This window comes from Lasioglossum baleicum, chromosome 1 (genome assembly GCF_051020765.1).
Source record: "Lasioglossum baleicum chromosome 1, iyLasBale1, whole genome shotgun sequence".
In the NCBI taxonomy this organism is placed as follows: domain Eukaryota; kingdom Metazoa; phylum Arthropoda; class Insecta; order Hymenoptera; family Halictidae; genus Lasioglossum; species Lasioglossum baleicum.
This window is the reverse complement of record NC_134929.1, coordinates 21,128,041-21,154,335: the sequence shown is the minus strand read 5'-3', so window position 1 is coordinate 21,154,335 and position 26,295 is coordinate 21,128,041. Positions and strand designations below refer to the sequence as shown.

Below are 26,295 nucleotides of genomic sequence, written 5' to 3'. Positions count from 1 at the left end.
CACGTCCGGGAGCCTTGAAGACTGACTTTCTCAAGGCTTGTTCGCCGAGACCGTTGCCTCTCTTCGACGTCGAACGGTGTTTGGCACTATCGGTCCGCTCTTGTTTGGACATTTACCAGAACAGCGGAGCATCGAGCCGCTATCCGCGTTCTTTAAGCCTTCCGTTAATTGGACCGGAGAGCCAGACGATGAGTAAACATCTTTCGCGGGTATTTACGGAGGCCTTACTGTCTTTTTCATTGCTTGTTTTCGGGTTTTTTCATCGACGGACTTTCTCCGATCGATTTGGAGAAGGCTTTGTTTAAACAATGCGGTTCTGGCTCCTCTCTCGCTTCTTGGTTACACAGTTGGCGACGCGATCAAAGAGCTTGGCGGATCGTCAAACGGTTTATTTCGACGCGGACTGCCGACAGAGTTGTTACAGTTTGTTGTGGTTTAGAATGAATTCTTCTTTTCGAAGACGTTGTCTTTGAGGCTGGCTAATGACAGTGCTCTTGGGTAAACTGTCCTGGAACTCGGTGACAATTCTCGGATCCTCGCAGTCTATCAGTAACTTTACACGTGTCTGTTCGCTGCAGGTTGACCTTTTCCATGTTGCTTTCTTCTGGAACATACTAGGACGAATTACAAACCAGATTTCCAATAATTTAATTTTAGTAATAACAATCGATCCAAACGATGACTCACCCGTACAATTTTAGGGGCGTGTTCACTGTTTCGCGTTTTTCGCGCGAGGCAACAAAATCGCACTGTTTGCTCGTGCATTCGAGACCCGTCTGGATGCTGTTTGTTTGAACGAACGTTGCCGAATTGTTCTCTGTTTAACTTTGCCAGAACCGGGTGTAGTTCCGAACTATACACCGAGTGACTCAAAAGTATAGATCCTGATCTTTTATTTATCCTTGTGTACGTTTTGGTTGCTCGCTATTCTTTTCTAAGTTCGACGCCTGCGACGAGAGATGAAGGTCTTCCGAGATTTTCGCATACATCGAGACGTTACTGTAATTATGCAAACGAAAGTCGCGGAACAGCGGCGACACGGCGAGATTGTTCGCGGGAAAACCGTCGGCGATAGTGGGGCGCGAGCGAGAATGAGCGGACGAGCGGGAAAGCGAGACGAAAAAGACGAATAGACGCGAATGACTCATCCCACGTGGATTTTAAATAGAACGTAAACGGCTTTTGACTCGGCAGATGCTGACGACGAACCAGAGCCAGAGCAGCAGCAGCAGCTCGAGCAGGGTGGCCAAGTCCTCGCAGAGGATTCTTACCTCGTCCTCGTCGAGTGAGATGAAAGCTACCTCTATGAAGAACGACCTGAGGGAACTGAAACGCGGCATATCCGAGATGAAGAACAACATCTCCACCAATTTCTCGCAACGGTTGCGGAACAGCATGGAGAACCTCGTCGACAGGTGCGCTTTCTTATCTACTTATCATTCCAATCTACACCTTCTTTCTTCATACTTCACTTTCCTTTATTGTATTTGCTCCCTTTCATTACAACAATAATCCGCCTTTTCGAATCAATGAAACAATAGAGATCCACATTGACCATGGACTTTCTTTCTTTTCACTTCGAATAGATCATCGTCACAGATGTTTCACCAAGAAACACTGTTTTCATCTTCTTCATCCTCCATCTTTCACACTTGACTATAAATACACGATCGTCATAGATGATTAACCAAAAAACAGTGATTTCATCCTTCCCTATCCATCTCTCACACTTGACTAGAAATAAATCATCGACACAGATGATCAACCAAAAAACATTGTTTTCATCCGTCTTCATCGTTCACCATTCACACTTGACTAGGAATAAATCATTGACATAGACGATTAACCAAAAAACGTAATTCTTCATCCTTCTGAACTGATCATCCAAGTTGATCATGCAACGCAGAAAATAGTACCAAAAGTCCCTAGAAGTAGATTCGATCCTGCACGCCGCGTAATCGCCGAAGTCGCGGTCCAAGAATTATTTATAAACGCGTATTCCCGTTTTAGCAGCATCCATCTTGATTATTTTCGAGCCTGTCCGAATGTTCGCGCCACTTTGTGAACGCTGCCACCGGTTTAAAGCCACGAGATGTTTTGCCACGTGCTCGCACACCCATTGAACCGAGGATTTTTGTTTTTGGTTCAGGGATGGGAGCGGACCGGAAGAAGCAGATTTGACAGAGCCATTGGTCACGTTCCCTGATCCTGATACACCACCTCCTGCGACAGGCACGGTCACCTTAACGGTGGGTTCGCCTTCTCAATTGAGCTCGTTGAACTCGTTGAACAATCTTCACAATATGAGCCCGCCGATCAGTATGACGAACATCTCGAACATGACCAATCTGCCTGCTGGACAGGAAACGATGAAGTTCGAGCAGAAGAAGATGACCACTGCTTCGAAGACAAAGGTGAGTGATCCTGATATTTAACTTCGTACACGAATAAAATCTTTTTAAATAATTGCACACGAGATCGAATAGAAACGAATTTCTTCTTCCATGAATTTCCGAATGACAAATCTGGAAACTTCTTCGCGACTCGCCACGCATCGAAGTCTCCACGTGTCCATAATCAATTAGCAAGTTCCCGGACGTAGTTCTGTTGATATCAGGAATAGGATACAGTCTTGCTGAAGCAGATTTACGAGTCTGAACGTCCAACATTCCTGGTCCCCGAGATGTTCGGAAACGTTGAAGCCGTTTGATTCATGGACCGAAATCCGGCACCATCTCAAAACGAGGACAATTTTAGAATCGACCAGCTTACCGTTCGATAGCGGCCGCGTAATAATCGATGTCGCGTGCATGATCGAAGCTGCGCAATGTTTGGCCAGAGGTGCGGTTTCCTCTCGGTGTCCTCCAACCTTATCATCCTCGAGAACTCTCGACGGATAGGAACATCGACAATTCACATTAGGATATACATTCACACATTGATCTGGCGTACGAAGAATTTCCGAGTAATTGTTCAACGATCGAGAGATCCACGATGATCTAGAACATCGGTACTCGTGTCAGTTATTTTTACCGTTGAATGTCACGCCCTGCCGTCGACAGCTGATCTCTTTCCGCTTCGTTTCTATCTTTAACTTCACTTCCGTCACGCTACCGTCGAAACTTCTCCCGCGGTTTGCATCGGCCCAAGGGCAAGGTCAGTTTTTACGATGAATTTTCACCGGTGATTCCAGATTTTCTCACGTCGCACAGTGGGCGCGAAACCGATCTTTTTGGACAAAAATCTGCCGACAACTCAGTTTTTCATCGATTCAATTGGAACTTTTTTTAAAATGTTCGTGAAGGGCTATACTTTGATAACGCGTTGCGCGAAAATCGTTAACTGTTACAAGAAATCAAGAATCCTTATCTACAAAACCCAATAACTCCCGATACTTCATCCGCCCTTACCATAAATTCGCATGTCCCAGCTGAGTTGCCGACACTTCTTAACCCTAAACCGCAAAATTTTAAACCGTGTAAATCTGGCCCTGAGAATTACCAATTGAATAGAATTACATTCGGCACTTATGAGACTCACCATTAATTTATTGATCCAACAGCGGCGTTTTCGCTTCTCTAGAAAGAACTTCCTTGTGCTTGCCATCCTTTATTCTTAGAGAGCTTATAAGTGGATCGGATGATAATAACATATGCCGTATAATATCTATATTTGTCTTTCTGCGGCAACACATTCGGGAGTTTTCAGCTCGTGATTTCCTCAAGACTTTATTATTTGTCTCTTGTGGTTTTTCTGAATACAAACCAACTGGCAGTTCAAATGTAACAAGCACTTCACTTACATGTTGCAGTACCTTATGAACTGATGGAGGTAGTTTATACCATGGATTTTGAATAAAATTGTTTTTTTTAATTTTTTTTACAGTTTAAAATTGTGCGGTTTAGGGTTTAGGGTTAAGAAGTGTCGGCAACTCAGCTGGGGCATGCAAATTTATGGTACGGGCGGATGAAGTATCGGAGTTATTGGGTTTTGTAGATGAGGATTCTTAATTTCTTGTGACAGTTAACGATTTTCGCGCAGCACGCCATTAAAGTATAGTCCTTCACGAACATTTAAAAAAAAATTCCAATTGATTCGATGAAAAACTGAGATGTCGGCAGATTTTTCTCCAAAAAGATCGGTTTCTCGCCCACTGTGCGTCGTTCCAGGAAAACGGCTTTTCTGTGCATTTGTAGTTTCAGAAAGAATTGTGAAAATACACAGGTCGACTTATGGATAGAATTCATTCTCCACAGAACTTCTGAGTTTTACAATTAATGAAGGAAGAAATACATTTTTGATTATCAATTACGATATTATAGATTGTAGAGATTCGAATAGCATTTTCATAAAAGTTTGAGCGAATGAACGAATTTTATTTGCAAAAATAGCTCTGTAGGATTCTTTACTATAGTTTCAGACTATTCGATCGTCCAGTAGCGTGATTCTCGAGTTTAACGAGCCAGTCATTTTTCTTTCGTTGGTTACATTGTGAAACGAAGACGTTTCGTGGCGCGATAAAGAGTTGCGTGGCAGATACAGCCTGTGATATCGTGTCCGAGATAAAGTTTATTTTTTCGAATAGTAGTCCGACGTTCGTTCGCAACAGTTTTTATTTTCGTGGGCTCTAGTAACCAGTGGCGGTCCGAAACGATTTCAGGTTGTCACCGACGGGTTCAGCGCCGAGAAAGCGACGGCAAACAGCGCTGAAATGAGAGCATTGCAAGCTGGCGACGTCTCGTACAAGGAGCAAAGCGCCGCGACGGCGGCCAGGGCGAGGGTGGAACTCGATGGCGTCTCGGCGGAGAAAAGCGTCGCTGCTGCGAGGGTGAGTTCATCTTGGTCATTCCTGTTCTGCTCGATTTCCTGTGGAAATTCCTCGATTTTACCGGCGTGGGAAATATCCTAATTCGACATACCAGTGATGAAATTCTCATTGCTGAAACATTTTTGTTTCTGACTTTCGTGAGATCTTTATTGACATATTCGAGACGTTATTCCCATTAAAATGAGTAGCCACATGGAAGCATATTTACTTTTTCAATACACTCAGTCGTGAAACCTCGATTATCCGAATTAAAATGTGGACAGATTAAATCTTCACTGATTGATACCGTAAATCGTATTCTACGTACGTACATGGATCGTTTTCGATTGACGTATTGAAGTGATAAGGATTCAGAGGTTGTACTAAATATACAAATATATATCGAAGTACGTCGTGTTTGGTGTCATTTTTTAATCAGAAAAATATCGCAAATATTCGTTGATCTATAGAAATGGAATTAGAATATAGGGAAGGAGTCTTGAACGAAGAAAACTTTCGAGCAACAATGAGAAGATTTTCTGGCAAAGTCTCGAAACGTTGGCTTTGGGTACAGTTGGTCGTGAGAACGAACGATCCTCTGCCTATTTAGGCTACAAAAGGATCTAAAGGAAGGCGTTGTGCTTTGGGTGCGGCCTAAACTCGACTCGTAGAATAGTTTGGCACGAAACTCCACGCGCAGGCTAGCCTCCGAGGTCGTTGACACCATTGCAACTTCGTGATGACTATCTTTTGGGGGCTGATGTCTTTGGTTGATAGCAGATAAACAGAGTCCGCTTTGTTGTAGTCGGGCAAACGTTAATTCGAGCGATTTGATAAGCAGCTTCTTAGTAACAAAGTACAGTATCGCATCCTCGAAATTCGGTCTGGAATTGCGAGTGCTTACAATCAACGTCCCACTAAAACCGATACGAGCAACGTTAGCAAAGGCTTTCGGAACTCCGAAAAGAAGATCGAAGGAGTCCGATTCGATCGTCTGAAATAATCTGACGAAAATATTCAGGAAATGTTGCAACGTCTCGCTAATGAGTGGATAGCTTATCAGCGCGCGACAACGGACTGCCTTAAGATCGATGCGCGTCTCGCGGATTAATCGCCGGCCGGGGATCGGTGGAAGCCTAAGAATTGGTCTCGGTTATTCGCCCGTTGGAAATCATCGAACTCTGATTACAGGGACCCGTTGTTGATTACGCACACAACGGACCCGTTTTCAAAGGCTGCGAGCAGCTACTCGCGGCTGACTACTCGCCGACGCGCTAAATTTAGCCGTTTTTAGCCGGACTACCACGTAGCTTTTGAGTCATCGACGGAATTTTTGACCCGGAGCCAATTACCCTAACGTCGCGCAATCTCGTTCCCCGTTCCTCGACCCGCGCCAATCAGATTCCACCTCGCGAATCGTTGAACCGGCTTCAAAGTCGAGGCTTCTAGTCAGCTGATCACTGCCGCTCTAGAACGCGCAACTAGAATCTGATTCCATGCAATCACTAGACTGCACGATCGACATTGTCTGCAATAGATATGCCAGCGAGAAATTTATTTCTTCAATAGGTTATTACAATAGGCGAAGTGCTCCACTTAAACCTGAAGTTAAACTTCACTGTGTACTTACGCCTGTCACTTTCGTTACCACTGTGAATTCTAAAGGGGCCCCTAGACGTTCGATAATATTGTCAATGTAGGTTAACAATAATTTTGAAGCACCCGTCAATACGCTTCAATACTCTCGTCAATCTGGCTGTCTATACGGCGACTACGCACTGTGACGCATTTGTGACGAGGCACACTGGTTCACGCGCTCGATCCAGCTGTTCATTAATATTTAATCACTATTTGAAAGTTTAAAGGTATAGTAATTTAGTCGTTGGATTCGTTTTCATATCAGCTACAATATTATGAAGTCAAAAATACATATTGGCTTTTAAAAATTCGAGGTGACTAATTATTTATGCATTATAAACTTCTTTTTTAATTTTTTCGATTGAAATTCGTAGACTGCTGAATGTTGATTAAGTTTTGTTTAAAACATTTTTTTCTCAGATTATCGGAAGTTTCTGATAAATCAGGTTCAGGTTTTAAATAAACACAATAATCAATCATTTTTGAAGTAATGGATTTTATAAACATACTTAAAAATATTTTATTTAAAACTGCACGAAAAACATAATATTAATTATAAAAAACAAAAATATAATTTTTATTGTATAAACAACAATAACAATTGACATTATATTGTATTGATAAATCATTATTGTCATCACTTTCTTCTTCAACATCTTTCAATATTAATTGTTCGACTGCATCATCAAAATGCCAGAGGTTCGGCCGCAATTCAGGCGACACATACGCTTTAAAAACAATAATAACTTGTGTACCGGGACTGAACGGGATATGATTCTTGCATGATTTCATAGAGAAAAGAACGCTGATAACAATGCACTTTGATACAATGACGGTCCATGGGGGACTCGGAAGATATCCTTTACCAAAGATTGAAAACTTTGAAGATTCTCTTTAGTTTATCGAGCATTGTTATTTCAATAAATTTATAAATATTAAATCTTAGTACAAGAGATATACTCTAAATACAGACAAATACTATTCATTTGCAACAAAAATGGACACATAATATTAAATAGATTCTCCAGGGTATCAATAAGAAAAGAGGTAATTTTTCGGTGGCAAATAGGATTCATAAAATGTTGATTTTTAAATGCTTGTTCTGATCACAATTTTTAATAAATCTCATTCATTTCGTCGTTTTCGAATGTCATGGACATTTAGGAAGCAATATACATTCAATAAACATCGATTTGGGCAAGTACTTTTTTACCAAATGAACAGCTAGACCGAACGCGTGGACCAGTGTGCGAGGTGGCGATCGCTGTCTACAGTGAGACTGACGAAATATCGACAGTAAACCTCCTAAACGTCAATGCGCGCATCAATATGACTCCCGTCAATGCGCTTCAATCAAAATTTCTATCAATATGCTTCAATATATTGACCAATGCATTTGAACCCCTTCTAAACGGTCAATATGCCCTTTCAAAGCGCCTCGTCAATATCATTGATGGGCGTATTGACAATATTATTGAACGTCTAGGGGCCGCTTAACAATTGCACTATATCTGAGAGAAGTTGAATAAATTTGGTTCTAAATAATAATCCCGGAAGAATAATCTCATTAGATATTGAACGATTTGTTAAGCAAGATGTTAAGGACGCAAATAAATTTCTATTCTTTCGCTACTGCTGATCGACGCAGAGAATTCTTACGACAAAGAATAAATTTGAAGTGATGCACGAATGTGGGGGTCGGTAAAGAGTGTCGCCGGAAGATTAATTAGTGTAGACATCCAGACGCCGTTTCTATCGATTCACCGCAAGCAATATTTGGGACGAGCATGACGGAACGTTCCGCGCAGCCAACGAAATTCTAGCATGCGGAGGCGTTTCGCCGTCTGTCTAATGGAACTTTCGCGTGTTCGCCCTTCGTTCCAAAGGCCGAGCGAAAGGACAACGTGTTTCCCTGGTTACCACGAACTGTTCTCGCGTTATAATCGGCCCGGAGCCTTGACCCGCTCGATACACGCGCCGTTTTTTCCTTTTATCGTAGATCTGTTCTCACGACACACCAATTCCACGATCGAAATCTACCATTGCTCGCCGCTTTTTCCGAATCCGCGCTTGCCCGCAGGCATTTCTCACCTTCCGCTGTGATAAAGAGGCGTATCGATCGTGTTCCGCGTGATCTATTCGAAACTCCTCATCCGTAGGCTTCTAAAAATTGGACATTTTTAAAATTATTATTATTATATACGGACCGAGGTCCTTTTATACAAATGTTTACAGTTGTTTACAGTCGAACTGATAAAGACAAAAAGAAACATAAAAAAAAGTCTTAACCTAAAATTTACATGAAAAGAGACAAGCGCGAAACTAAACAAATACAGGTACGATATTAACATTTTACCTACCGGAAGCCTATTAATAGGATTTTCAATAATTGTGCTGCACCAAAAGAAAATAATAATTTTCTTTTACATTGCAATCTTAAATGAAACTATTAGATGACGCGTTATTGAGGGTGACTTGTTAGTTCACAATGAAAATTACTGTTGCCATTGAAGGTTCCATTAAAAAGTGTTTAGCCATGTACCATAAATTCATTAAAATTATGCAATAATCACCGGTCGGTAATGTGTTAACAAATAATCTTGCGTAATTTTCTTTTGAATTCCTGTAACGTGCCATTAAAAAATCAATATTATTATACAGTATGTTTGAGCTTGCAATAATGCGATTAAAGGATTTATAACTCTATATGTGGATTTTTGGATTTCATTGTTTGAAATCCTGCTCTCGTTCTCAAGACACGTTCAGGTACGTAGAAATTGATATGCCTCAGGAGTGCGGGACAATCTATATTATTATTTATCAAATTAAAAATAAAGCTCTGGTCGGATACTATTCTTCGATCAGATAATGTATCCAGGTTGACTTTGTTTGATATTTTAGAGTAATCATGATCAAAGATCGACGTTGGATTGTTTGTCTTATATGCACAAAACCTTAGAAATTTATGCTGCACTCTCTCGAGCATGATTTCATATGTACTTAACGCTTTTTCGAGACCATATAGTTGAAGCATATTCTCTAACAGGGGACGGACAAGGCTTTAAATAATTTTAAAAATAATATAAATTCTATCCTTAAACTGGAAGCGTTCGTTAAACTCACTGGCTAAATGCTTTATAACTTTCGTCCAGCACGTGTCACTTTACGATGTAAACAATCTGTGAATGCGTCATATACGTATAAACATAACTGTGTAAATTGGTCAGATAGCTTCTTTCATTTCGGAGTCTCAACGACTTCAGCCACCTTTCTTGGTCTCCGGGCGAATGTCTTGGCTGCGCGACAGTTTTTTTTCGAAAAATGGCGCACAGGGGGGTTGGCTGTTGCCTACGGCGGTGGTCTAACACATGGGGGTGGCCGTGGTCGACTGGAACGCCGGGAAACCACCGACAAACCCGGTCGATACACCGCCCCCAGGGTGAAACAGTTCGTTCTTGGCGCTGATAGTCGTCGGATCGCGCGTGTGTCCATGGGCCAACAACTATCCAACCTGACCCGGGGTCTTTTCCCCATCCTGAGGCCCGGCAGCGGTGTCGACAGGAGAAAAATCATGGCTACCGATCCTGGTCTTGGCAGCAGACCCGCGAAATCTATGGTATGGCGATCACGCAAAACCTCGCTTTCGCTCGGTTGCTCCTTCGGTGGTACGAAGACATGGTTATAGTGATGCAATCGATCGTCTGAGATGTTATAGTTCGTCTTTGTTACGCAGCAGTTACGGTGGAAGAGAATCAATCAGGTTTCCAATCGAACTTCATTCAAGACTTTGCTCTCTCGTTGTTGAAATAATCGATTTATTCCCGCGTTTTCTCGAAGAATCTTTTTCAAACATTCCTGAAGCTGAGGAAGCTGCCTCGATCTCTGAAAAATCATCGTTTTTGTGTTCAACGTTTAACCCGAATATAGAAAATATTTTTCTTATCGCGTCTTTAATCCCGTCCTTAATTTTCAATTAAATCGTTCTGAGACTAAAAGAAATTGATTGTTTCAACCTTTGCGAAGGAAAAACATCAACGTCGACGGTAGTTGAGCTTTTAACGCCGTCGCGGCCGTTGACGCGACCCTGGCGTCACGTACCTGGTTAGTACCCAGTGACGTCATACAGATGTCGTTTTGAAAATGGTTTTTAGGATTAATATATATATATATGAAAACTCTTCTACAGACACTAGTAGCTTTGTACACATAGCGATGAAGTCATTTGGTAAATTCTGTGACAAGTTCCAGGAGACCATCGATCCTTCCTCGTTGCTTATTAACGTTAGCACCAATCGATCCGTCGCGTTATGAATAGATTGCGGACTTGTTTACGATGGTTGAATCCTTCTGGAAGTAGTTTTCGAGGATCTACGTTGAACGGAAAATTATTTAAGAATTGTGAAAATGTTTGTATGTTGAATGCGTTTTCAGTGAGTTTGTTTTACTTACAATTAGACAAACAAACGCGCCGACATGCACAGAGCTTTGCGTTAGCGCTTTCGCCGTATTTTACCAGATTAAATAAAAATAGAAATTTTCAGAAATTCGAATCAATCAAATTAGATTCAAATAGAAGTTAAACATAGATTCCACGAAGAAAAGCAGAAATAAAATTGAGAACTGCTTGTTCAAAGTTTGTTGTTTTCTTTCTGTTACTTCGATTTTGTTTAAAATGTCCCGACTCATGCAAAACAAAGATCGAGAGCGAGGAGAATTTATGGGCTAGATAGTGGATGCACCTAATAAACGTTTCTTGTCGAAGCCCGGCGCGTAGGCGTGACAGATTACAATAGCTCGCCGAGAACTCGGTGTTTCATTACGTCGAAATTTCTGTTGTCGGCCGCAGACACTCGGAGAGAACGTTCAGCGACTTCCGTGAATTATTTTCGAGCGGAGAGAAGCGATTTTGTAATACTTTTCGCGACAGTCTCCGACTTGCGAGTTTCGCAACAGTTCCGCTTCATTGTCACCTCTTGGGGGAGGTTTTCGCGAAACGTGTGTTCGCCGAGTGACGAACAGTTGAGATCATCCTCCGAATTTCGGTCAGATTTGCAGGAATCGTTGCCAACGGGGAATAGATGTCACCGATATCTTCCCGGAACCGAAATAGAGCTCGACCGCGAATCTCGCTCGCCCGCAATGCCAGCTACTCGAAAGATTTTCAAGGACTTGTTCAAGGCCTCCCTCAATCCCCCATGGACCTCTAGAAACGATTTTCCAACATCCCCGAACACTTCTTTCCCTCCTTATTTTAATAATAACAATTTTTCTGTGCACATTCTGGAAACGATTTCCTCTTTCGGCGAGAATTGTTTAACTCAGCCAATTTAATTATTAATTAAACTATAGTTTTTATACATTTTTAACGAAGTGACGTTATTTTCGACTCGTTAAAATTATTAAGAAAAAAGAAATGAATTGTTCTCGTCAGTCTCTTTTGTCCAGAGCGTAAAAACGCTGCAAATTATGTTGTCCTCGTGCCCCATAACTCTTTTATCAAATTTTAGCTGTGCCTCAAGGCTAGGTCGAAACTTTTATTATTTCTTTTATGTGCTGTAAGTTGAAATGCCCTCCGACATTTTTTTATCGTTTCGACTGGTGCTCTCTATCGTTGTGCAAATTAAAGCTCGTAATAGAGGAGTGGCCGAGATAGCGATACAGTTCCCAGAATGCTATTTCCTCGGTGCGTGTTGTTTAGTCGCGCATTGTCCAATCAGAGACAGTTTTATTTGTAGAATCGTTATCGTATTCATATACTCGTGATAATCGTGATATTATTAGCTTCTTCCATATTGATCGAATCAGTTTTCTGGATGCTAGCAACAAATCCTAAACAGTGTCGTACATTCAGAGTCTATTAAATTAGTCTATTACACTGTCCAACAAATTTCAACTTTTTTTATGTTTCCAACATACTGTTGGGTGGATCTTGGCTGGATTGTTCTCCTAGACGCACAGTTTTTGAGAAACATGGCTTTGAAAAAAAAAAATTTTTCAACTTTAAACAAATTGTGATGTTACTATAGAAGATATTGAACTAGTGGCAACTCATGTCGGGCGATGATATTTTGCTTTCTAGTTCGAAAAAAACGTCGACGTTCCAAACTTGAAAGGGTGGTTTCTCAAGATAAAAGTCTGATCTATCACGTGGTATAATTTAATTTTCCGCTGGACCCTTATCTTCTGAGATAAGTTGAAAAATATCCTCAAAAATTGGTGCAAAAATGGTGTCTCCCCGTCTTTAACAATTGTTTAAACATGTTTAAATAATCATAATGTATTAATATTGGATATCACTGTATTCGGGAAAGTTTACAGAATCTTTTGCTGCAAAGAACAATTCAATATCTTTTATAATAACATCACACAATATTTGTTTAAAGTTCAAAAATATGTTTTTTTTTCAAAGCCATGTTTCTCAAAAACTGCGTCTAGGAGAAAAATTAAGGACAGATTCGGAATCAGCACAAAAAACTGTAAGAACCATCCAACAGTAATTGTGGAACAAATTTGGTGTTGGACAATGTTATTAAGAATATTAGTGATTGTTAGAAACAGTATAACGACAACAGAAAAATGTAGAAAATCGAAGTTCACTCGAAATTTCGAACGATGCCTTTGATGTCCGGTCAAGTCCGAATTGAATGTGCAAATCCGCGGCTCGAGTGCTTCTTGCATGCGACTTCCGGTCCTGTTGCGTCACGCGAGCCGCGCGACTTCGTTGCAGAACGAGTGCATGCTAGGTGTTGAGCTACGTGACCGCTATTTCTGAGAAACGAAAATAGCAACAACGTAGTGTCCACAGGATCTGAAAAATCGGTGATCACGTGGCCGAGTGACACCTTCCCTGTAGCAGGAATCGAATTTAACTTGTGCGCCACTTCGGAATCGCGCTTTTGGTTCAGTGCGCGCCGCGACACTCGGATCTGTCGATCGCGTCGATCCCATTTTCGAAAGTTTGATCCTTTTGGCGAGCATGAGTGCACCGTGGCCAGTGAATCGCTGCGTGCGACAGCGGAAGAAGTTCGATCGCTCGCCCGCGGTAAGTTTGCGATCGGAGATCCTTCGAACGCGAGATTGCTACACAGTGTGTCCCATAAACGTCGGAGAACTTTGGCAGGGATGGTGCCTTGGGTCATTTGAAGTAATGTTTTCTTTAGCGAAAACTTCCGCCTTTTCAGTTTGATTGTTTATTTTGCCGGGATCAAACGGATACCGGTTGTAAATTCATTCACTGAACGCGGATACAATCGGCTGGTGGTCACGATTTATTTTGACGCGGGCTCGATTCAGACAATTTGAAAGGCGCGGGTCGATGACGCAAGCGGTCGTCGAAATATCTGAAAGCCGAAGGGGACGAGTACATTTCATTTCGTCGGATTTGTTTACGCTGCTCGGCACCCGTGACTCGAAAATACTGCGAGCCGGCACGGCCGAAAATAAAACAAAAATTCACGGACCCGATGCTGCTGGAGCAGCCGATCGTTCTGGAGAAATGTTGTTTAAATAAAGATCTTGTGGCGGTCAGAGACGAACAATTTTTTCTAGAATGAATAGTTACAGAAGTCGACGAGAGAACGTGTTCTCCACCCTCTACTCCAAAGACTAAGGGATGTGAAACAAACTTTCGTGAATATTTAGATAATCGTTCGACCTAGAAAAAAATTGTTTCGACGAAGATTGCGTGTTCTTTATAGACAAGTAATTTTCGTTTAAACATTTTTTTTCTAGAATGAATGATCTTCGAGTTATCGACTACGCTCCCCCACTTATACCCAGACGAAATCGAGTTCATACATCGTCGAGCCTACACTCCCTATCTTTAATTTCTCGTGTTAAGATTCTGCTAGCGTGGAAACACTGTGTACTGTGTAAAACACACCTTCCGCGAATATGTAAACAGAACATAGATTGACTTTAGTTCAATGAGTTCTGTTAATTGGAAGGGAAACACATAATCCGCGACACAAACAGAATGATAGCACACTTGAAAAATAAAGATATATATTTTATACAACACAACTATATGTTTCATGAAACAAAAGTATACATATTTCTTATAACAAATATGTGGAACCTCCTTTGTTTTCTATGATTTCCACCATCCGTTTAGGTAAAGAATTATGTTAGTTCTTTAATTTTTGTCTAAATTAAATTTTCCCATTTACCCATTACGAGAATAGCAATACGACAAAGTTCTAAACACAAATTGAATACTGTAACTCCGTGGAAGCTCACGAAACAGTGAAGAATATGTAAATATAGTTTCAGTGTGCTATCATTTTGTTTGTGTCGGATTATGTGTTTCCCTTCCAATTAAGAGAACTCATTGAACTAAAGTCAATCTATGTTCTGTTTATATATTCGCAGAAGGTTTGTTTTACACACTACACAGAGTTTCCACGCTAGCATAATCTTAATACGAGAAATTAAAGATAGCACGCGTGTACTTTTCTTGGGCAGTGTATCTCCTTAATTTCGACACGAACCAAACGACACACTTTACTCGGAAAAGATAGCTACTTTCTCCAGTATAAAGAGTCCAATTTTTAATTGCCTCCTAATCTTTACGATGTCTTCTGTAAATGTAACGAGCGGGGCAACTGTTGACGAACAGATATCAACAGGTTCCCGCGCGTGTAGCCACGATTTCCCATGAGACTGTTGAAGCCAGTCTAAAGTACTCTGATAAGCCTGCGATCCACGAGGCCACATGGTGGCTGGTAATCGGGGGAGAGAAGCGGAAAGAATCGCAAGGTGGCGGAGAGAAAAGTTCGCGGCACATAGAAGACGGGGAACTCGTCTCGTGACGACACGCTCGGATTATATTTAGAGAAATACGTCAGAAGAGTCGACCGCGGAGAGGTCGAGCTACGGCCGATGAGCTTTCGACAGGGCAGACTGTTATGGAACTCTGTCGCGGAAACTCGTGTGCGAAGATTTCCGCTCGTTTCGCTGCGGGACGCCTCGAACAGTGGCTCTCTCGTGCCTCGACCGGATCCTCTTCCTCGAAAACAACCTGTCCGACGGTTTCGAACAGTTTACACCGCGTGCTCGCGATCTCCGATCGGTCAAACTTTCCTCGATCCTCCAAAAAGTGAATCTCGTACGGTAAAGCCTCGATACATGTGATAAAGATGTGCACGACACTTGTGGAAAATTTAAAACACGTTTTGTTTTGAATTTCTTTTCAAGTATTCTCTTAACCATTTATTATAACGATAATTTCACGTTATTATCCGAGTTCGTGTTTCGCGTACACTCGCGTGAACCATAGTTATATCGTGAGTTGAATTATTTTTAATTTGAACGCAGATATCATCGGTTCGGATAGTCAAGGTTCTACTATAAATCGTGAAGTAAACAAGTAAATATGACCCGATCTGTGCCGTGTTTAGTATCGTTCCAATTCGGAAAACGTGACAAACGTGTCGGTGAAGGTTACGATGAAAAATAATGAAAAGCAGAAGTTAAATGAAAATGTTCGAAATTAGTTGAATATATATTCTGTTGATTGGTTCAATTGTTCCCCGATTAGAGATCGAGTGCTTAATCTTTCGTAATGACGACGACGGGAGTAACGAGGTGTCGAAAGGCGATCGCAGAAGTGTTTTGATTGATCACGGCATACCGTATCGATAAAATTGCACAGGAACGATGCACAGTGGACCGTTTGTAGTCGGCGTCGAGATCCTATCACGACTTACGCTACCGCGAATTAACGTCGTTAGCTAACGCGCCGTAAGTGGGCCTCCGATGCCGTGTTAATTCCCTGCAACGCGTGTCGAATATTAAACATCTATCCCCTGCGGAATGTTTCGCGATTAGTATCGCCGCTTCGCCGAAAGCGTATGTACGTTCATTTTCATACCACGGAATTTATGCTGATACGTCTTGCTCCGTTCAGTTCGACGCTCGTTTCCAATTTCCCGTTCCATCCGATTGTGAAAATGGTGAGCTCGTCTTCGAATAGATTGTTGAATAAATTTCGTCTATTTATTATGCTAAAAGACGAAGATGGCGAATTTCTCGATGAATTCTGGTTCAATAAAGTAATAGAATTTAAGGCAGCGATGCGGAGTCCATTTTTGAACAAATATTTATGACTACACCTTCCTCCATTGTTTCCAAACTTTGCCGAAGCTCACTTCCGGGGATTATTTATTAAACACCAGTTTCCACGGAACTCGTTTTCCACAAAGTGTACGAAAAGCTCGTATTGTTTGGCCACCTCTTTAGACCTTCGCTTTTGAAATTCAAATCGATCGCGTCCTTAAAGTCTGCGCGTCGCTTTCGCGCCAAAATATTGTCTTAAGCAGTTAGGTTGCTCCTTAAAAAAGAGAATTGTTTAAATCGTAGCATACATATACTCTTCACGGCCTTACGGAAATGCTAATTGATTTATTCTTTATGGTTCCAGGAACAAAGAAGCTTGAAGGCTGGCGATCTGTCGCATCAGGAGAGCAACAATATGGCGGCGTCCACCATGAAGCTGCAGAGCGATTCTTTCAGCTCTGAGAAGGTGAGGAATATAAACAAAAAAGATAAAAAGGCTTAGGCAGTTTTTCATTACAACAACATCTAAATTCTCTTTCTGAAAGCACGATTCCCCATTCAGAAAGTTCCCTCAGGATCGTACCAATCTCTAGACATTCTCTCTCGAAAAATTCTGTTTTCCCCCATCACATTCCGTAGAAAGTTCCACCGGTGCTCTTTCCGTGGGTCCTAAAATATACCCCTAGCCTAGATCCGAAGTGTCCACCGGGTTCACACTCCTGAAGAGCCGGCTTTCCACGAAGGTTTCCTTGAAGACTGTTCGACCGCGTTCCATTCCACTTGGCCCACCACCAAGGAATCTGTTTCCTCGGTCAGCCGGCCACAAATCTTCGCCGTTTCATAGCGTCTGTGTCCGTTTGGCTCTTGACGTAGCCCAGAGTCTGTTCTCTTCGCTGGTGAACGAACAGCGCACATTACAAAGTGGGATCAGGGATTTAACCGTGGATCATCTCGCCGGCTGCGTTCAGTCGTTCCCGTTTTCGCGAACATCGCGGACGCCGTTCCGGAAACGACCACCATGAGGAAGTGGAGTCTCGATTCTAGAATGGTACATGTCTTCCGAACTTGTTCGGCGTCGTTGTGTGTCCCTCCCGGCTAGAAAGAGTTTCGGAAGAGTATTTCTGTCGAAACGCGACTACGACGGCTTCAAACGATGGGATGTTTCTCTGGGTTACGTGGCGCTACAGAAATAATGTTTACATTATCTGCGGACGTGACACAGACCGTGATAACTCTCCTCGATCTGGTCCAAGCCTGGATGCTGGTGCGATCAGTGCCAAGAGTGCTTTCTGTCAGGTCGAACTATCTGATTAGACAAAGTCACGATCAGTAACGTGATTCGACGTGATCGGGCTGATTAGTGAATCTCTAAATTCGCAAGCGAATCATTTAATTATTTAGAAAATATTTTTTGAAGAGGTTCCAAATTTACAATACAGGGTTTTTATCAGGTGTAGCATGGTTTCAAGAGAGCTTTCACGTGATTCACGTGATTTCAAGACGAATTCGGTAAGTACCGTAACATGAATGAATTGCAAAAAGCTGTTTTTTTATTTCTTTTTTACAAAAAATTTGCTATAATCACGTGAAAGCTCTCTTGAAACCATGCCATACCTGACGAAAACATTGTCAATCGGACTGCTAATAACTAGACTGCGGATCTGTATGCAAAATAAACATTTTCTACCTGAATTGCAACAAACCGGAGTGAAATAGAAAGTTATTTCCTTTTGTAACATCTTTATCAGGCTGGAAATAATACAACAATAATGTCCTTACTGTTTTCAGTTACACCTACACATTTTTATCATAAATGCATAAAATCCGCAGTCACCAAAATACCTGTAACATTTTCAAAGGGTTTACATATTCGAGAAGCAACATAGTATGCATACAGCTTAGCTGTGACTCCCCCGTAGTCCTCTAAACAAAATATATTGAATATTATCAAACGCTTGAATCTGCACATTTTTATCATAAATGCATAAAATTCGCAGTCACCAAAATACCTGTAACATTTTCAAAGGGTTTACATATTCGGGAAGCAACATAGTATGCATACAGCTTAGCTGTGAATCCCCCGTAGTCCTCTAAACAAAATATTTTGAATATTATCAAACGCTTGAATCAGCTTACAAATTGTCTTCTCGTCATTTGCAGAAAGCCATGGCGGCGCAGCAGCAGCGTCAAACGGTGACATCCACGGGGATCTTCAACCACGAGAAGCACGTGGCGTCCAGCTCTCAGTCCAGCATCACGATAGCCTCGAAAGGGGTGACTTCAAAGTCCTCGATGATCACAGCTGCGAACGCGGTGAACCAGTTGATGAACGGTATTAGGCCAGCAGAAGACGAGCTATTATCATTGCCATTGGACGACTTGGACCTCCTCTGTTCCAAGTCGAATCCCCAGGACGTCGAGAGAGCTATTGCGAAATACTGTAGCTTCCTGGACAGTTTCGTAGAACGATTGAAAGCGGACGAGTGTAAAAACGGGAAAGCTCCGTTGCTGTTGAACAGGGTGAACGAGATCATCAGGAAAGCTTGGGCAGTGCCTACTCACGGCCACGAATTAGGCTATACGCTGTGCAATACGTTGAGGACCAGGGGTGGTTTGGATTTGTTAATGTCGAATTGCGTGGCCAGCGATCATGAGCTGCAATTTTCTTCCGCGAGGCTGTTGGAGCAGTGTTTGACCACCGAGAACAGAGCGCACGTGGTGGAACATGGTCTGGAAAAGGTGGTGAACGTTGCGTGCGTGTGCACGAAGAATGCCAACTCGGTGGACCACTCTAGAGTGGGAACAGGAATCTTGGAGCACCTGTTCAAGCACAGCGAGGGCACCTGCAGCGACGTGATTAGGCTAGGCGGGTTGGACGCGGTTCTATTCGAATGTAGAAAAAACGACGTGGAGACGTTGAGACACTGCGCGGGTGCTCTAGCGAATCTGTCATTGTACGGTGGCGCGGAGAACCAGGAGGCGATGATCAAGAGGAAGGTACCGATGTGGTTGTTCCCTCTGGCGTTTCACAACGACGACAATATCAAGTACTATGCCTGTCTAGCCATTGCTGTGTTGGTCGCTAACAAAGAGATCGAAGCAGCCGTGCTCAAGTCCGGCACCCTGGACTTGGTAGAGCCCTTCGTCACCTCGCACAATCCCTACGAGTTCGCCAAGTCGAATCTCGCGCACGCTCATGGTCAAAGTAAGAATTGGCTGGAGAGGTTGGTCCCGGTGCTCAGCTCGAAGAGGGAGGAAGCTAGGAATCTGGCAGCTTTCCACTTCTGCATGGAGGCTGGCATCAAGAAGCAGCAGGGCAATACAGAGATCTTCCGGGAGATCGGCGCTATCGAGCCTCTGAAAAAGGTTGCCAGCTGTCCGAACGCTATAGCGTCCAAGTACGCGGTCCAGGCGTTGCGGCTGATCGGAGAGGAGATACCGCACAAACTGAGCCAGCAGGTTCCTCTCTGGTCCACCGAGGACGTCAGGGAGTGGGTGAAGCAGACCGGGTTCGCCGAGTGCGCGCAGAACTTCGTCGAGAGCAGAGTGGACGGTGATCTTCTGCTTCAGCTGACCGAGGAGAATCTCAAGGAGGACATAGGACTCACGAACGGCATCAGGAGAAGGCGGTTCACCAGGGAGCTGCAGAACCTCAAGAAGATGGCAGACTACAGCAGCCGAGACACCGGGAATCTGAACAATTTTCTACAGTCCATAGGCCAGGAGTTTTCCATTTATACGTACAGCATGCTCAACGCCGGCGTTGACAAGGACTCGATCAGAAATCTGTCCGAGGACCAGCTGCAAACCGAGTGCGGTATCGCGAACAGCATTCATCGGCAAAGGATACTGGACGCCATTAAAAATATGCAGCACAATCAGCTAGGATCGTCCGAAGATGAGTCGCCCGACAAATCGTTGGACGTGTTCGTCAGCTACAGAAGATCGAACGGATCCCAGTTGGCCAGCTTGCTGAAGGTACATCTGCAGCTGAGAGGATTCTCCGTGTTCATCGACGTCGAGAGGCTCGAAGCTGGCAAGTTCGACAACAATCTCTTGCAGAGCATCAGGCAGGCCAAACACTTCCTCCTTGTGCTCACGCCTAAGGCTTTGGAAAGGTGTATACTGGATACCGAGTGCAAAGACTGGGTCCATAGGGTGAGCTCTCTGCTTCCTGATTGTTTTAAGGGGACTTTACATTCATTAACCTTTGCACCGCCTACACTCCTTAACACCGTGTTGCTTTTACTTACAGGAAATTGTAGCAGCGCTTCAGTCACAGTGTAATATAATCCCCATCATAGACAATTTCCAATGGCCGGAACCTGAGGAGCTCCCTGAAGACATGCGTGCGGTTTGCCATTTCAACGGTGTGCGTTGGATCCACGACTACCAAGATGCCTGCGTAGACAAGCTTGAAAGGTAACTTTGAATGAAAGAAACAAGAATGTTCAACATTATTTGCTACTCTAAGTACCACCTACTCCTCCACCCATGGCCCCACTCGTCTTTATTTGCTTCACCAGTCACTCCACCCTAATTATAATTTGGCCCTTCCTCTCCCACAGGTTTATGCGCGGCGAGATACCAGTCAGGTCGGAGATGTTAGGTGGAATTCCAAGGAGTATCGCGTCCAAGGACGTGACCCAGCCGAACACACCGTGCAACACAAACATTCGCCAATCCCCTAATTACCAACGAATGCACAGCAACGAGAGCAGGGGCAGTGACAAAGATTCAACAGGTGGGCGGGATTGACTAGAGGGCCCGCCCACGGCTATACCGAGCAGGTCAGCATTCAGACAACACCTATTCGACATTAAACAACGCTAAAATCTGGGGTGCAGCGATTAACAATCTTTCTTTTTTTTTTATCTCCACGCAGCCAGGATTAACAAACGCAATAAGACAATCATGACTAGGTCAGTCCGTGAGATCAGTGTCCGTGTTTAAATGGTGTCGGTTGTGCAGTTGGAACAAAGTTGCTCACGTTCTTAAACACATTATCTGTCCATGAAAAAAGATTCTTAAACTTCCTTTTAGTACAGCATAATTATTTAGAAACCTTAACAGGCTTTCGGTAGATAAAGTGTTAGAATAACGATATTTTGAACATGATTTTGTTCCAACTACGCTCCGTGTCTTCTGAACTTGTGTTCCATGTTCTGCTTGATCATTGTGCTTATCAGTCAAGTCAAAATTTGTCACCCGTGTCTCCCTCATGATAGAATTGCGAAGCACAGTGGTTCCGAAGTACAAGCATGTGTTTCGTAAGGGGTTAGGCTACTGTCTTCCACAAAAAAAGAATATTAAACATTGGTTTAACCCCATAAGTGTGCACCCCTGTAATGAAGTTGTAAACCCGATGGACCGCATGGTGGCTAAATGTAATTGCAAGCGCATTGCAAAATCACCAGATCAAAACTGACCTGTTCGAATTTCAGATTTAGAAAATCGTCGAGTCCATCCCGTTGGTTAATGGGCCTACCACCCACGTCTCCTCGGTTGAAGTTCACCCACACACACCCGAGTGGGAGTCCAGTGCACCGACGACCTCCGCGTCATCCTCCTTCACCGTCCACACGATCTCGTTCATTGGAGCTCCTGGACCAAGACGAGAAGAAGTCTGTTTCCCCTATAAGGGAGCCAGAACCTCAGCCTAGACCAAGGTCCAGAAGCTTGGACGGCTTACTAGATGAAGATGGTATGCTACCAGAGATGAAGACTGAAGAGTCGGCCAAGCAGAAGCCAGACCAAGAGAGCAAGACCAATTCAGAGCCGGTGGAGGTTGTGAACAGGTTAGTCGTTTCGGAGAAAGCTGTTCAGAGCGAAGGAGCACAGGTCGACGAAAAAGCTGAAGTTGCAAGCCTGGAGAACAGTTCCAAAGGGAATGAAGATCCAATGCCAGTTCCCAGGCAGCGAACAAGAACAGTCATGGAGGCAAAAGAAGCGAAGAGGATACCAACTCAGGAGGAGCCGAACAATCGAGAAGAGAACCCACCAATTCGACCACCGAAACCGAACAGATTCATTAGTATGGATGCACACCTGTTGAACACCGATGAACAAGGTTCCAAGGCTAGCTCCGAGAACATTGATCCTTGCGCTGGTAACGCAGAGCTGAAGGAACGTCTGGTAGCCACGGGAAACGACAAATCGACGCTGCTCAAAGCCAAAAGCTGTGGAGCGGGATTAGATTCAGACGAAAGCATTTCGTCGAACGAGTACAAGCCCAAGTCGAAGGAGCAGGGATCGTTGTTGTCCCTGCCCACCGGGGCTGAGCCGAAACGTAAGAAGAACTTTATGGACAAATGCGTGAACAAGGTGCGGTCTTTCATGAGGAAGTGAGACGATACTTCCCGGTTATGGTGATAAAGACTATTAATTAATTTTACAAGGCTAACTGTAGCTACGTCGATATTAAGTACCGTATATATTCGTACACAGCGGAAGAATTGTTTTGAGATGTACAGACAGTATTCCCGGATCCCTCACACGCGAATAATTCTTTCCTTCCTTTCTCTTTCTTTTTTATTGCCGTACCCTCTGACGAGTGTATATATTGGAAGTGTTTGGAAACGCGAGGATACAATATATAGATATATTTGTATAAAGGACTACGCTCACCGTGGCAATGTTGCGAACGATTGTTTTCTCTCTGTACGCTGACAGGCAGCATGAAAGTGTAACTGATGTTGTGCCTATAACGAAGTGTCTTCTTAGGAATTCAGAGATTCTTGTCCGACGGCGTAGACAGACATGAAAGAGTAGCCTGGTTTTTTCAGGTGGCTTTTATATATATATTTCCTTATCGAATTGTATTATAGACATGTAAACGCGTAGCTAGGTAGCATTGTTATTTGTAATACTATTCTTTTTATACTCGAGTTCAGGAGTTTCGATCAGCCGCGTCCGCGATGAAGAATTTGGCGACGTTGCGTAGAACGGGAGATAGAATTACAAACAACCGGAAACTCGTGAACTCGGGTACTTCCGTTCTTTTTTTTTTAGAACGTCGAACGTAACTTGCGATATAAATCGCGAGTCGAGGCAGCTAACACACAAGAAATAACAGATATTCTGAACGTAACGATCGGTAACGCTATTTTTATCGTTTAACAAGATTTTCTATCGCTGTTTAACCGACGTCCGCCGTTTAAGCTCGAACAAACTTCACGACAGAGTTGGGCACTCGTTAAAAACTCTTATTTGATTGACCGACTTTCTCTTGATCGATATTTATAATAATAAAATAACAGAAATATACTTCGATGGAAATACATTTATTTATACAATGACCCGCATATACATATTTGTTAGCAGCGAGCTGCTTCGTGCAGTTGTTTACACCGCGTACACAATTTTATATTTTACACTTTTTATCGATTCAACCACCTAACAAGTTTCGCACTTAATTTTCATTTAAAAAGTGTTGTTGTATAGCGCTACAGATGCGTGTGCATCCGAGTACATTAGTGAAATTAAGAACCGAATTGTTAATCATTAATCGCACGGAACGTTGCCCAACTCTGCTTGGCGACAAGCAAACCTTACGAAGCTTCGATATTGTACTATTTTAAGATCCTGCCTAAGAATCAAGAAATGTATATTTTACCAAAGTTTCGTAAAGTAAAGTGTAAGAATTTTATCAGACGTTTTAATGTTTCCCAAGTAATAAATTTTATCTAGCAAAACATGACCGAATCTACTGTATATTACAATTTGTTTCACAACTTGTTCTATATACATTTAGCAGGTTCCTGCCAGCTTAGCGAACTATTGGGTTGGCAAGAAAGTAATTTCGGTACTTTAAGGTGACATAGAGCCCAATTTTCTATTCAAGTAATAAACTCTAATGGGTAAGATATTTTCCCTTTTGTTTGATTATCTTTTGCCAAAAAGAATAAATAAACAAATATTATATTCATTAAAGTTCATCGCATGAATAAAAATATCCATTTTATACTTCACCTTAAAATACCGAAATTACTTTTTTACCAACCCAAGAACTAAACATAGTTAACCGATAGAGGTATCGTATTTCTATGAACTTGTCGAACCTTACAATATCAGATATCATAAATAATTTATATTAAAATACTTACATTACGACATAAGACATAATAATACAGTTTGTACAAACTCTTCTGTCACTTCAACCAGGGCCCGCTCTAGCGGTTACGACGCCACGGGCAAAAAAACAAATTGCCGCCCCTTTTTAAGCACTAAGCACCGCGCTGAACAAAATGACCTTTTTTTTTTTAGCAAAATTGTCTGGCAAGGGTAGTCTGAAATTTTCGATTAATTGAATATTTAAAACATCATTATTTTTCTCACACTTACAGCCACAGCCACAATGGCGCCCCTAAATTTTTGAGCCCCGGGCAGATGCCCGGGTTGTCCCCCCCCCTAGAGCGGGCCCTGCTTCAACATGGAATATAAAAATAGCTTAACACAACAGTGCTATAAAAGATTTAATATCACTAGTATCAAACTTGGATGCCCCAAATTAAATAAGTAAGAACTTTCATTCTAACCTTCTAGAAAGTATATCATTTATTCGTGACGTCATCTCTTCCTCTCAATCTTCGCACTAGTCTCACATCTCGAACCTGAAGAACCACACGCTTAGCATGCATCGTTATCAGTATAGAGTCTTCGAAGAGTTGTACTAGGTATGCTTCAGCTGCCACCTGCAGCGCTTCCAATGCAGTTGCTTGTATTCTGAAAAGAAACGACTCGTGTGGAAATTCAGAAAGTATGTTAAATACATAATATCCGAAATTTTACCTTATATTAATGAGGTCAGGGAACAAATCGAAAATAATCCCTCGCACAACACGGCTGAAGACAGCTTTTGGAATTAGGGAATGAACAGTTGTTTGTAGATGCTGGACTTCTCTTAAAACGTAATTGTCCCTAACACGTTTTTTGCTTGTCAAAACATTCGTCTGAAAATAGTACACAAATACATCACAATCGTCTAAAAATTTATTTATTTATTTTATTGTATTAAAAGTTTGAATCACTTACTTTAGACTTCTCATGAGGCGAACGTGAATTACCAATTGACCTGAAACAACAATTTCCTATCAAAACAGAGAAAAGACAACTTGCGAGCACAGAAGTTATCTCGATCAAATTTCTCATAAATTCTAGTATACACTATACACTATTGTCAGCAATGGTTCTGTTACTTCGTAAAAATAACAATTAAAAGTAGCCGGTAACTAACCTCGCAATCGATTTACGTCGCACCATATTGTTCTCATTTGGATCACAGACTTATTCTTAGTTTTGTAGTCAAAACGTGTCCAAAATTTCAAAAGACTACAAAACGATAACGTATTTATACATCTGTACATATATTGTGATTAAATAAAAGGAACACAGTGGGCAGTAATACTGGCGGGAAAATACCGATGTGAGGATACGAGCAGTGCTGCCAGGATACGTGGCCAGTGTTCCGATTGAACCAACCGTAACTCGCGCATGCGCGGCCAAGACAGTAGCGTATCTACAATGACGCAGCCGAGCGGCCAGGGCCCTGACGCCTTGAGGCAGTTATTCTGGCGGGAATGCACCAGTGTTATTGGCAGGACGACTGATGGACGAGAGACGATTATGTATTCTTTTACGTAGTTATTGCAGTGCTCTTTCCCTATCCCATCCTCAAAATAAAGAATAAGTTTCAATTATAAAAGTCTGCGGGGTCCTCAAGCTACACGATTTCATCGAAATAGTTACGCTACTGAGGCTGAAATTGCCGCGCATGCGCGAGTTACGGTTGGTTC

At 42.5% G+C, this 26,295-nt stretch overlaps 2 protein-coding genes across 10 annotated transcripts in view; one reads left to right on the top strand and one right to left on the bottom strand.

Moving 5' to 3' along the window:
- Sarm (sterile alpha and armadillo motif) overlaps positions 1 to 22,084 on the top strand; it is a 99,525-nt gene extending 77,441 nt beyond the window's left edge. For 5 of the 8 annotated variants that reach the window (XM_076440506.1, XM_076440391.1, XM_076440584.1 and 2 more), the window contains 8 exons: positions 1,195 to 1,415; positions 2,150 to 2,414; positions 4,661 to 4,828; positions 16,866 to 16,967; positions 18,662 to 20,659; positions 20,757 to 20,923; positions 21,070 to 21,291; positions 21,946 to 22,084. In XM_076440506.1, coding sequence (XP_076296621.1) covers positions 1,195 to 1,415; positions 2,150 to 2,414; positions 4,661 to 4,828; positions 16,866 to 16,967; positions 18,662 to 20,659; positions 20,757 to 20,923; positions 21,070 to 21,259 — 3,111 coding nt within the window. In that variant the 3' untranslated portion in view covers positions 21,260 to 21,291; positions 21,946 to 22,084. Of the gene's footprint in view, positions 1 to 1,194; positions 1,416 to 2,149; positions 2,415 to 4,660; positions 4,829 to 8,413; positions 10,062 to 16,865; positions 16,968 to 18,661; positions 20,660 to 20,756; positions 20,924 to 21,069; positions 21,292 to 21,386; positions 21,424 to 21,945 lie in introns of those variants that run through there. The other 3 variants (XR_013010671.1, XM_076440747.1, XM_076440841.1) reach the window with 3 other exon arrangements.
- Positions 18,966 to 25,994, bottom strand: LOC143218798 (histone H3.3 type b-like). 2 transcript variants are annotated; one of them, XR_013011181.1, is made up of 6 exons: positions 25,737 to 25,994; positions 25,535 to 25,574; positions 25,292 to 25,452; positions 25,039 to 25,225; positions 20,755 to 20,902; positions 18,966 to 20,675 (listed from the first exon to the last, which is right to left on the bottom strand). XR_013011181.1 is itself a non-coding variant. In XM_076444288.1 (4 exons), the coding sequence occupies exons 1-4, from the start codon at positions 25,760 to 25,762 to the stop codon at positions 25,054 to 25,056; spliced, it is 399 nt and encodes a 132-aa protein (XP_076300403.1). In that variant the 5' UTR covers positions 25,763 to 25,986; the 3' UTR covers positions 24,571 to 25,053. The 2 variants fall into 2 exon arrangements, 1 of the variants encoding a protein (XP_076300403.1); XM_076444288.1 differs by lacking the exons at positions 18,966 to 20,675; positions 20,755 to 20,902 and having other exon boundaries at positions 24,571 to 25,225; positions 25,737 to 25,986.
- Positions 25,995 to 26,295: the final 301 nt, after the last annotated feature.